The sequence below is a fragment of the Ahaetulla prasina genome, chromosome 2, assembly GCF_028640845.1.
Source record: "Ahaetulla prasina isolate Xishuangbanna chromosome 2, ASM2864084v1, whole genome shotgun sequence".
NCBI lineage: Eukaryota > Metazoa > Chordata > Lepidosauria > Squamata > Colubridae > Ahaetulla > Ahaetulla prasina.
Genome location: NC_080540.1, coordinates 147,867,331 through 147,878,135, shown reverse-complemented (window position 1 = coordinate 147,878,135; position 10,805 = coordinate 147,867,331). Strand labels below are relative to the sequence as shown.

General features: G+C 42.8%; 1 protein-coding gene across 1 annotated transcript; it reads left to right on the top strand.

Moving 5' to 3' along the window:
* Window positions 1-4,733: 4,733 nt before the first annotated feature.
* On the top strand, window positions 4,734-9,688 carry TUBA1A (tubulin alpha 1a). Its single transcript, XM_058169955.1, has 4 exons — window positions 4,734-4,871; window positions 7,462-7,684; window positions 8,033-8,181; window positions 8,496-9,688. The coding sequence occupies exons 1-4, from the start codon at window positions 4,869-4,871 to the stop codon at window positions 9,474-9,476; spliced, it is 1,356 nt and encodes a 451-aa protein (XP_058025938.1). The 5' UTR covers window positions 4,734-4,868; the 3' UTR covers window positions 9,477-9,688.
* The last annotated feature ends 1,117 nt before the right edge of the window (window positions 9,689-10,805 follow it).

Genomic DNA, 10,805 nt, shown 5'->3' with positions numbered 1-10,805 from the left:
AACAGTACTGTATATGTTACTTGCTTGAAGCAATAAAATATATTAGCTTCCTATACTAACATGCAATAAACTGCAGAGTAAATGCACAATATAAAGCCATGATGGTAGACAAGCAAAAGAGCTGTGTTTCAAAACTCTGGAAGATACAGGTAGTCCTCGACTTATGACCACAATTGAGTCTAAAATTTCTGCTGTTAAGTGAAACATTTGTTAAATGAGATTTGCCCATTTTATGACTTTTCTTGCCACAGTTGTTAAATGAATCACTGCAGTTGATAAGTTAGTAACCCGGTTGTTAAGTGAATCTGGCTTCCCTGTTGACTTTGCTTGTCAGAAGGTTGCAAAAGGGGATCACATGACCTTGGGTCACAGCAATGGTCGTAAGTATGAACCAGTTGCCAAGTTTCTGAATTTTGATCACATGATCATGGGGATGCTACAAAGGTTGTAAGTGTGAAAAATTGTCATGTCACTTTTTTCAGTACCGCTGTAATTTTGAATGGTCACTAAACACTGTAAGTTGAGGACTACCTGTACTGAGTGTGAGGGAGTATATCACACATGTTGTCTTGAGATTGTATTGCAAATACTCTCAACAAAGCCCATTGGAATAAACTGATACACATATCTGTGGATATGTTCATACACATAGATCGGTGTAGCTATTTTCAATGCAAAAGTGGACTTTCCCCCCTTTTTCAATTGAATCCAATGGGAAGGAAATGTTTAACACCTAATCCAAGGCTGATACCAGCCTGCAATATTAATAAGAGGATTGTTATAAATTTAAAAAGTGTAAGGTTTGTTACCCAGTTAGCTCTAGATTGTAGGCAGTGACAAACTACTTCCAAATCATTGCCAAGAAAACTGCAGGAACTTGTCCAGATAGTCCCTGAAAGTCAACACTGACTCAGACACACACACACCGATATATACACATACATGTAGTTTGGCTTGCTGGAAAATTCTGGGAATTGGAAGTCCATACATCTTAAAGTTTCCAAGATTAAGAAACAGTGGTTTAGATTTCTGATTTCCCTTTCTTTTTGGAGAAAAGGAGGTTTTGGAGGTTTGGAGATCTTTTGTAGTCAAGGTGCAAGGCAAAGGGAGGAAATATTCATGGCTTACCCTTGCATGTAATCTTCAGGCTCCCTAACACCAGTTATTTAATTTAATTTAATTTAAATTAAATTAAATTAATTTAATTTAATCTTTAATTTAATTTGTTCCCTAAATAATGATGGAATCAGAATATAGATTTCCCTATTACTGGTATTCACCTCAATATAAATTACTTGGGAAAAATTAATATCCCACCCAGAGATACAGGATGCATAGATAAAAAATAGTAAATTTGAAGGTGAAACAATAAAAAAATTAACATGGATCAGAAATCTTAAGAGTTGAATTCACCAAATGAATTAAATAAGTTTAGAAACCCTTTTTCCAACATGTTTTATTATAGCAATCTCAAGTAATAGTGACTTCATGGTGCTGTTGGAAGAAAATGTCCATCTGGATTCAGTTCCAAGTGGGGACAAAGACACTGGAAACATGGAGGCTGCTTGGAAAGATGGTTTAATGGTGGTCAGGTTCACATGGCTTGAATTCCTGAACAGAAAAAAAGGGATGAGATCCTGTGTGCTCCCTGGCTTTATGCTTTTTCTGAGCTTTGAACTTTCTGGGGCGCAGGAAGAGTATCCTGATTGGTTGTCAGACTCCCAGGGGGTGGGGGTCTTAATCTTCCCAGGTGTCATGTGGTGAGTTTCTGTTGCTAGGTGGGTCCTATTGTGTTGCAGATGATGGTCCATTGACAAAGGTGAGGAGAATGAATTTCTGCCTCTGGCCTATTGACAAAGGTGGGGGGAATGAGTGAGCTTGGTTGAGGCCTTAATGGCCCATTGACAAAGTTGTGGGGTGGCAGGAAGTTGCAGGGAGCTGCTTTGTCCTTAAAACATGTTTCTCCATTTCTCATCCAGGGAAATATAATATTCTGCCCTTTTTAATATTTCCTAAGATATTTCATTCTTCTAGGAGGGGGGTGAGTGCTAACTTCCTACAGTGCCTTTCCAGCTTTCTTAATCTTTAATACTGGAAATTAGTACAGAAGTCAGAAAGGCACTATGAAGTCATCATCATCGTTATTATTATTATTATTATTATTTATTGAATTTTTATACCGCCCTTCTCCCGAAGGACTCAATCTATGGTAGTTGAGATCATTAGGTCAGTATCTTTGAAGTCATCATCTTTATGGTATAGTATTTGACTTCTAATGAGGTCTTAACTCAACTATAGATATGGGGTTTTTTTCTTTGTTTCATGGAGCAAGGTGCTGGCATTGTTTTCAGGATATTTAGCATATTTTCTAAATCCTTATGTAGGGGAATAAGATTTCTATTAAATGTGGGCATTTTGTAACATTGAAAGGTGAAATAGAGCTGAGATTTTAATAGTAATTTATCTTGTTTTTCAAGTGCTGCTTTGTTTTTTTACAAGTGTAAATTTCCTGAGACAATAAACTGAGATTTTTTTAAAAAAGGAATAAAATTAGCAGGTTTATAATAGTATACAGAAATCCAGTCTGAAATTTCCTCTATCATATCTTTGATTTAAAAAAAAATTCCAAATATTTCCTCCATAAATTGCTGCTGTTAAAAAGAAGAGAAGGTCTGACAGAAGTTGGCAATCCATATAAATTGTCTACAGGGGATTTAAGAGTTAATGAAGCTTTAAGCCTGGTCAAATATATATGTCACAGCAGGCAAGTTTAAATACAGAATAAGATCAGGAAATAGTAATTTGGTTACAACACAATGTCTTTCATAGTAGAACACCAAGATTTTTTTTTTAACGGTACTCTCGATTTATGACTATTAAATCAGCCTTTCAAACACTAGTAGTAAAGGCGCTCATTTTACACGCAAGAGAAAGAGATCTAGTAACAAAATTAGAGATGGTGCAGAATCCCACAGCCTTGAAATGCATAGAAGACGTGTGGTGAGGTTTGGGGAGGGGGAGAGAAAGAAAGATTTATTTATTTATTTATTTTTATTTATTTATTTTGTCACACAGTATATATGAGCATAAGCATGTAATAACTATACAATATATAAGCATATATATAAGTATGAGTATGTAATAACTATATTAATTGGATATAATGAAAGGAAACAATAGGACAGGAACGGTAAGCACATTTGTGCTCTTACGCACGCCCCTTACAGACCTCTTAGGAATAGTAGACAGTTTTTGGTTGAAGCTTTGGGGATTTTGGGAAGAGACCAGAGAGTCAGGTAATTTATTCCAAGCATTAACAACTCTGTTACTGAAGTCATATTTTCTGCAATCAAGAAAATCAAAATTTAAGTTTCTCTGGTTTGGTGGGGAGGGAGTAGAAGGAGCAGGTGTCCGATGTACCTGCAAGCAAACAATTGGCGCGCCCCAATTCCTCAGGTAACTCGCCAGCCCAAAAAAACGAGTAAGCGAGCCAAGGGCGGGAAAAAAAGCGCGGAGAGAGCCGGGTGAGGACGTGCAGCGGGGGAAAAAAGCTTCCCTTGCCCCAGAGCCGCCTTGTTTACCCCATACTCGCCCTTTGAGGACAGATGTCCTGCTCGCAGAACCTTATTTAAAAAGAGAGCAACGTCGATCCGTTTTTCAACATCCAACCCGGATTTCAACTATGCAAAAAAAAGGGGGGGGAAGGGGGGGGAGACTCCAGGAAGCAGGCTTCGGATGGACGTTTCCCCCCACCCCAGGAGCTGCTTCCCGGCCTCGCCCCCCCACCACCGAGTTTAGCTGTCAGCTTCGCCCCTCGCCTAGCCTGGGAGCAGAGAAGCAAAGCCTCCGGAAGTTGCCCATTGTGCTGGCCCAGCAACATTGGCCCTGCTCTAAGATGCCCCCTCTCTCTTGATGGCGGGGGGGAGGGACATTCACGCCTCTTTGGAGAAGAAAACGCCCGCCGGAGCTCCTCTCCCCAATCCTCTGGAGGAAATGCTTAATTCCAGACCGGCAGTATTAGGGAAGAGGGGCGTGTGTTGTAATATAAAGTCAATCGCTTAGCCAAATACAAAACGAAGTCCTCTGCAGTAATTAATTCCCCCCCCTCCCACCCCCTGAACTGAGGATTTTGCAGATCAGGGAGATTTTCTTGCTAATTAAAGCCACGAGGAAATAAAGCAATCCTGATTTCGGTGGTGGTTCTTTGCAGGCGGCTTACAGCATTTTTACAATTCCCCCCGGTAAATGTTGCAGGCTCATCAGATTCACTCACCAGCGGGACAAAATTTCTTACTCTCTCTCTCTCTCTCTCTCTGCCTCGCCTTTTGCTGAAATGCGAATTTGAGCTGCGTTGTTAAGTTACTTCGTTCAGAGGGGGGAAGGAGGGGTCGACGTATTGTCTGACATTTGTGCAGAGGGAAAAAGGTTATTGTTTATAAGCGAGTTTTCACGTCGTGCAGCGTCCCCTTTCCCCTCTCCTTTTCCTTGGATCTTAGCTCTTCACACACACACACACATCCCCACCCCACGCGCACAAGTGATGAATGGGGAACTGTTCGGTCTCTTTGTCTGGAAGATGCAAACAGACTTGGGATGCTGAGCAGAGGAGGGGGGGGGAATTACCTCATCCTATGCGCCCGGAGCCAATCGCCGTTCTCCTCTCGTGCCTTCTCCTGGCAGATTGGGGGGTCTCGACCAACCGCAAAAAGCCTTGGCCGTCCCCATGGTGACGGGATTGTATATAGGCAGCCGCCTTAGACTATGTGCTACAGGTTCTCTTACATCGACCTCCTAAGAGTCGCGCTGTAAGAAAGCACCCGCCTCTCTCCGGTTCGAGTTCCCCAAAGCTCGGCGACAAAGCAGCAACTATGGTAAGTGCCCGCGGCGGGTTTCCAAAGAGAGGAAGCCGGGAAAATCGTCCGCAAGGCGTGTGTTGATGAGCCCTCCTGTGCGCATTTAGACAAATCTCCCCTGTTCCCCCCTTTTCTCCCTGCTGGGTCTTTTGTCTTGTCTTTTCCCGCTCCTCTATGGCGGGTCTTTGTTTTCCCGATCAGTTAAACCGTGCATAACTTAAGATTCTCGGGAGAGCTGTGCAAATGCTGGAAAAAAAGCATTCCTCCTCCATTTCCAACGCCCCAAAGATGGTCTTCTCCTCTAAACTGCAGCAGGAGCCCACCTGCTGGTCCAATGGCTTTGACCGAGAGAGGCAGTGAAAGACGCGGGTGGCTCCCAGCCCGCCTCGTGACTGCTAATTTTGTCTCTTCTCCCCCCCTCCACCCGCCTTTTCTGCTGCAGAGGGGGAGCCCCACTTCGGATCGGAGGCGAGGGCTGACTGGGAGCGGATGAGGCTTCTCCTCCTTTTAGGGAAAGAAAGCTCGTTGGGTGGATCTTACTTCTAGTCAGGGTGTCTCTGCCGGTGCTTGCTTTAAAACACATCATACGGTTAAATCCCCTTTGAATCGTCCGCTCGCATTTTTTAAACAAAAAAAATCGGCTTGAAACGATTGAAGGCTGCAGGGGAACGTAGTTCAAAATGCGGTGGCCGATTACCGCATCGCCTCATTCATCCGTCGGGAGGAAAGGCGTTACCAAATTGGGTGATGGGAACTTTTCGTGGAAGAGGAGGAGGGAGGTTGGAGCTGGCCCCGAGAAAGCCGTAGGTCTGAATGGGAGGGTCGGTGGATTGCAGCTCGACCCGCCTTTATGTGGAGTTAAATGTCACTGAATTCAAAGGGATTGCACGGGAGGAAATTCTGGCCACTCGAGGTGGTCCCAGTGGCCGCTATTTCCTCTGAGAAAAGCGGGGACCATCATCTGGGCTGAAGATGCCACGCCCTTTTGAGGCTCTAAAAAAAAACACCCTGCCATAAAACGGAGCATTGTTCCATCATCCGTGGCCGCCGGGAGAGAGACACTGCCCAGTATCCCCAGACTGCAGGGCAGAGAAAGTAGATCCCTCCCTTTAGAGCATCCATGCCCTGCAGCAGATTGGTCTGTCAGTGAATAGAAGCAGAAGGTGCTGGCTGACAGAGCAGACAAAGAGTCTCCTCTGGCAGATGTGACCGGAATAATGAGTGGCAGACAATGCTTTTCAGAGTCTCTACAGTGGCTTGCTGTTTTCAACAAGTGCACTCCAATGGCTGAACTTCCTTTTAGAAACGTTTTCTAGCAGCCCATTTTTAATCCTGGCTGCAACATTCCTAATATATTAGGAATTAAGATTTCTAGTTCTGTAAAACTCTTTATGTTGGGTATTTGGTGGGGGGGGAGTAAGTCTGGTGGATGCACAGTTTTACCCTTATTATATACCTCATACCTACTTTAGGATTTGATGTGGGAGCTTTATCTTCTGATCCAGCCACCCCATGGATTTAGTTCTTATTTCCAAGCGTGGTTCTCAGCAGAGCTGAGGTCAGAGGAAGGAAAACTAGCAAAACAGTTTAATAAGATCATGCAGAAATGACTCCAGCTGTGTTAATCCAGGGCACTGCACACACACTGGCTGTCAGTGTGGGCGTTGCCAGAAAAATCATGGCTAGCTTTATGTTGAAGAGCATGTTCTTGGCCAGGGCGTGGCATTCCTTGGCAGTCTCTTTGGTTGAACTGGTCCTCTGATATGATAGAATGACCTCTAGAACAATAGGCAAGTAAAATGAGAGCATAACTCAGGCTGAGCAGATTCAAATAAGAAAATAAAGAAGAAAGGGGTAGACGTGACATTTCAGCACTTTCGCAAAGGTGCGTTAGAACCAGACTAATTACACGGCTTATTTTTTTATTTTATTTTATTTCAAACAGAACACAACACTTTATTGGCCAAGTATGATTGGACACACAAGGAATTTGTCTTTGGTGCATATGCTCTCAGTGTACATAAAAGAAAAAGATACATTCATCAAGAATCATAAATTACAACACTTATTGATAGTTGTTTCATTCTTAAAGTGAGGGATTTAATGGCCCGGAACCATCCCTCCCTACTTGCTCTTTCCAAGGCCTTTGGTCGCACCCGTTATATTGGTACATTCACCCTCATGTTCTTATCACGTATGCTCGATCCACCCCTGGTAATCCTTTTTCTCTCTACCTTTCACCTGACACCCATATATGCTCGTTATCGTTCCCCTCACGGGGGTAGACCATCTAGTCCGGGTGGAGCCCTATTCTTGGCTTTACATATTCCCTATACGGATACATACTTTTTGCCTCCCTGGTTCCCATTTGAAACTGGTTTGTTTTTAAGCGAGAACTAACAGCTGTGGTAATTGTTTTTAATTTTACTTGTGAATGTTTTTCTCTTGAATGACCTGCGTACACAGTGTGGGTACATAAATTCTTAAATTCCCATATCCCATCAATAACAATGAAAGACTGCACAACTCATTACAAATTAACCTTCTGTTCTTTTAGACAGAATATACCAATATATAAACCAGTTTATACAATTTTTTTCACATTTAGCGTGAGTGCATCTCCATCCATGTTGGCCAAGCCGGTGTCCAGATTGGCAATGCCTGCTGGGAGCTCTACTGTCTTGAACATGGTATCCAGCCAGATGGGCAGATGCCCAGCGATAAGACCATTGGGGGCGGAGATGATTCCTTCAACACTTTCTTCAGTGAGACTGGAGCTGGCAAACACGTCCCGAGGGCTGTATTTGTGGATTTGGAGCCAACAGTGATTGGTGAGTGTAAATATCAAAATGCCCAGCTGCCTACGAGTGCAACTTTTCTCATACGCTAGGAAAAGATTAGTGAGGATGTGTCTTTACTATGATAAAAATATTTCTAGCATCTAATAAATTTCCTAATTCACTTATATAGAGGGCAAGGCATCTCCATTTAATTTAAAACTTTATTTGGCACATAACCTAATTAAGCATGCATTTGAATATGAATAGCAAAAGGATCGGTGACAACCAATGAGATCAAAGGAATATTTCACAAGAAAAAATCTCAAAAACATAACTCCTAGATTGCATAATTAGATTGTGTCTTCTGATAGAAAGGTAATTTTGTTTTGCTCTCCATAGATGAAGTGCGCACTGGAACCTACCGCCAGCTATTCCACCCTGAGCAACTAATCACTGGCAAAGAAGATGCTGCTAACAACTATGCCAGGGGGCATTACACCATTGGCAAAGAGATCATTGACTTGGTCCTTGACAGGATTCGGAAATTGGTAACTGTTTTGTCTTAAGGATTATCTTTAATATAAAGAATAGGAAACAAGCAACAATGACTTATATAATTCTGATGTATATCATCCCAAAACATTACGGCCAACAAAAATACTTCACTCAGCTGCAATATACTTCCTGTATAATAATTATGAATATATATTAGAATTTGTAATATTTATAATTGGAAAATAAGATAACTTAACAAGCTGATTGTTTAAGTCTAAGAAAATAGACAAAAATATAGTTTTATTTTACCTATATTCTTTAGATGATTATTGGTATTATATTTGTTAACTTTTATTTCTTCTAACAGGCTGACCAGTGCACAGGTCTCCAGGGTTTTCTGGTCTTCCACAGCTTTGGTGGTGGCACTGGCTCTGGCTTTACATCCCTGCTGATGGAGCGCCTATCTGTAGACTATGGCAAGAAGTCCAAGCTGGAATTTTCCATCTACCCAGCTCCCCAAGTATCCACAGCTGTCGTTGAGCCCTACAACTCCATCCTGACCACCCACACCACCCTGGAGCACTCCGACTGTGCCTTCATGGTAGACAATGAAGCCATCTATGACATTTGCCGACGAAACCTTGACATTGAGCGCCCCACCTACACCAATTTGAACAGGTTGATAGGCCAGATCGTGTCCTCCATCACAGCTTCCCTGCGATTTGATGGTGCCCTGAATGTAGATCTGACAGAATTCCAGACCAACTTGGTGCCCTACCCTAGAATCCATTTCCCTCTGGCGACCTATGCTCCGGTCATCTCTGCTGAAAAAGCCTACCATGAGCAGCTTTCTGTAGCAGAGATCACTAATGCTTGCTTTGAGCCAGCTAATCAGATGGTGAAATGTGACCCTCGTCACGGTAAATATATGGCCTGCTGCCTGTTGTACCGTGGTGACGTTGTTCCCAAAGATGTCAATGCTGCTATTGCCACCATCAAGACCAAACGTACTATCCAGTTTGTAGACTGGTGCCCCACCGGTTTCAAGGTTGGTATCAACTACCAGCCCCCAACCGTGGTCCCCGGAGGCGACCTGGCCAAGGTGCAGCGTGCAGTCTGCATGTTGAGCAACACAACAGCCATTGCTGAGGCCTGGGCTCGCCTGGACCATAAGTTTGATCTGATGTATGCCAAGCGTGCCTTTGTCCACTGGTACGTTGGGGAAGGGATGGAAGAAGGGGAGTTCTCAGAGGCTCGGGAGGACATGGCTGCTCTGGAGAAGGATTATGAGGAAGTGGGTGTAGATTCTGTTGAAGGAGAGGGTGAAGAGGAAGGAGAGGAATACTAAAGCAAAATGTCACAATGGTGCTGCTCATACAGGGAATATTAAGCTATTTAAGAACATTCGGGTTTTGGTCTGATCGGTTAATTTGTGCAAATTCAGATACCATTGTTATCCCTACAATAACTGATCTGTGCTTTAAAACATGAAATGTTACAAGCCCAAACCATCCACTAAGGTGTTTGGGTTTGTGAATAAAAGGCATTCCCTGTCCTAGAGATGAGCGTGTTCTGTCTTTATTTGTTGCATATTCCTGGTCTGTGGTAGGATACTGGCCCAGTGGTGATATTTTTACATTATGCAGAAAAAAGCACTGCACTACAATAATAATAACCGTACAGATTAGTGTGTTCAGATTGGAAGGGGCAACTCCACCCCCCCCCTGAAATTAAGTACATAAATGTAACATGACATGTATATCCCAATATGTCTGGAAACACCTTATTATTTAAAGGCTGAGACATATGTAGAGTGAGACAACTAAATTGGGAAGTTAGAAAATCCTGAAAGTCAGCAAGAACAAACTATTCCCATATTGTTGACAATTACAGATAGTATGTGGATATGTACATTACTGTGATTGAGCTCAGCACAAAATGTTCTTTTATCTTAGCTGGCCAGAATGACCTTCCACAATTTAAGTTAAATTATATCTTCCATGAATCCACATAAAATTTTCAAAAAAGGCCATGATTTCTGCCACACCCTCTTTAATTTCAGAGGGATAGGATAGGGTTTTTTTCTGGACAGCAAGAATTGCATTTTTACTTAACCATTTTTATACACCGATTTCAAGATAAAATTAAGCAAAAAACAAAGGTCGTAGCAAAAATCTACTGATCTTGTTTTCAAAAAGTGAAAGTGCAGTCCTGGATGCATTTACCTTGGAACAAGTTCCTCCAAAACTATTAGGATTTCTTCCTGATTGCATTTATTAAATTTATATGCTGCCCATAAAGGTAAAGCTAGGGGGCGGTGCTCATCTCCGTTTCAAAGTTGAAGAGCCACTGCTGTCCAAAGACGTCTCTGTGGTCATGTGGCCGGCATGACTCAACGCCAAAGGCACATGGAACGCTGTTACCTTCCCACCAAAGTGGTCCCTATTTTTTTTACCTGCATTTTTACGTGCTTTCGAAACTGCTAGGTTGGCAGAAGCTGAGACTAGTAACGGGAGCTCACCCCGTTACACGGCAGCACTAGGGATTCGAACCGCCGACCTTTCGATCGATAAGCTCAGCTGTCTTAGCCCCTGAGCCACCACGTCCCATATCGCCATCCAAAGATGTATATACTATATGTATAGTGTTCTGCTGTAATTCGGTAAAACCCCAATAA

Coding starts and splice junctions, on each gene's coding strand:
- TUBA1A (XM_058169955.1), top strand. Junction 7,685..8,032: donor TTTGGAGCCAACAGTGATTG/GTGAGTGTAAAT, acceptor TGCTCTCCATAG/ATGAAGTGCGCACTGGAACC. Junction 8,182..8,495: donor TTGACAGGATTCGGAAATTG/GTAACTGTTTTG, acceptor TTCTTCTAACAG/GCTGACCAGTGCACAGGTCT.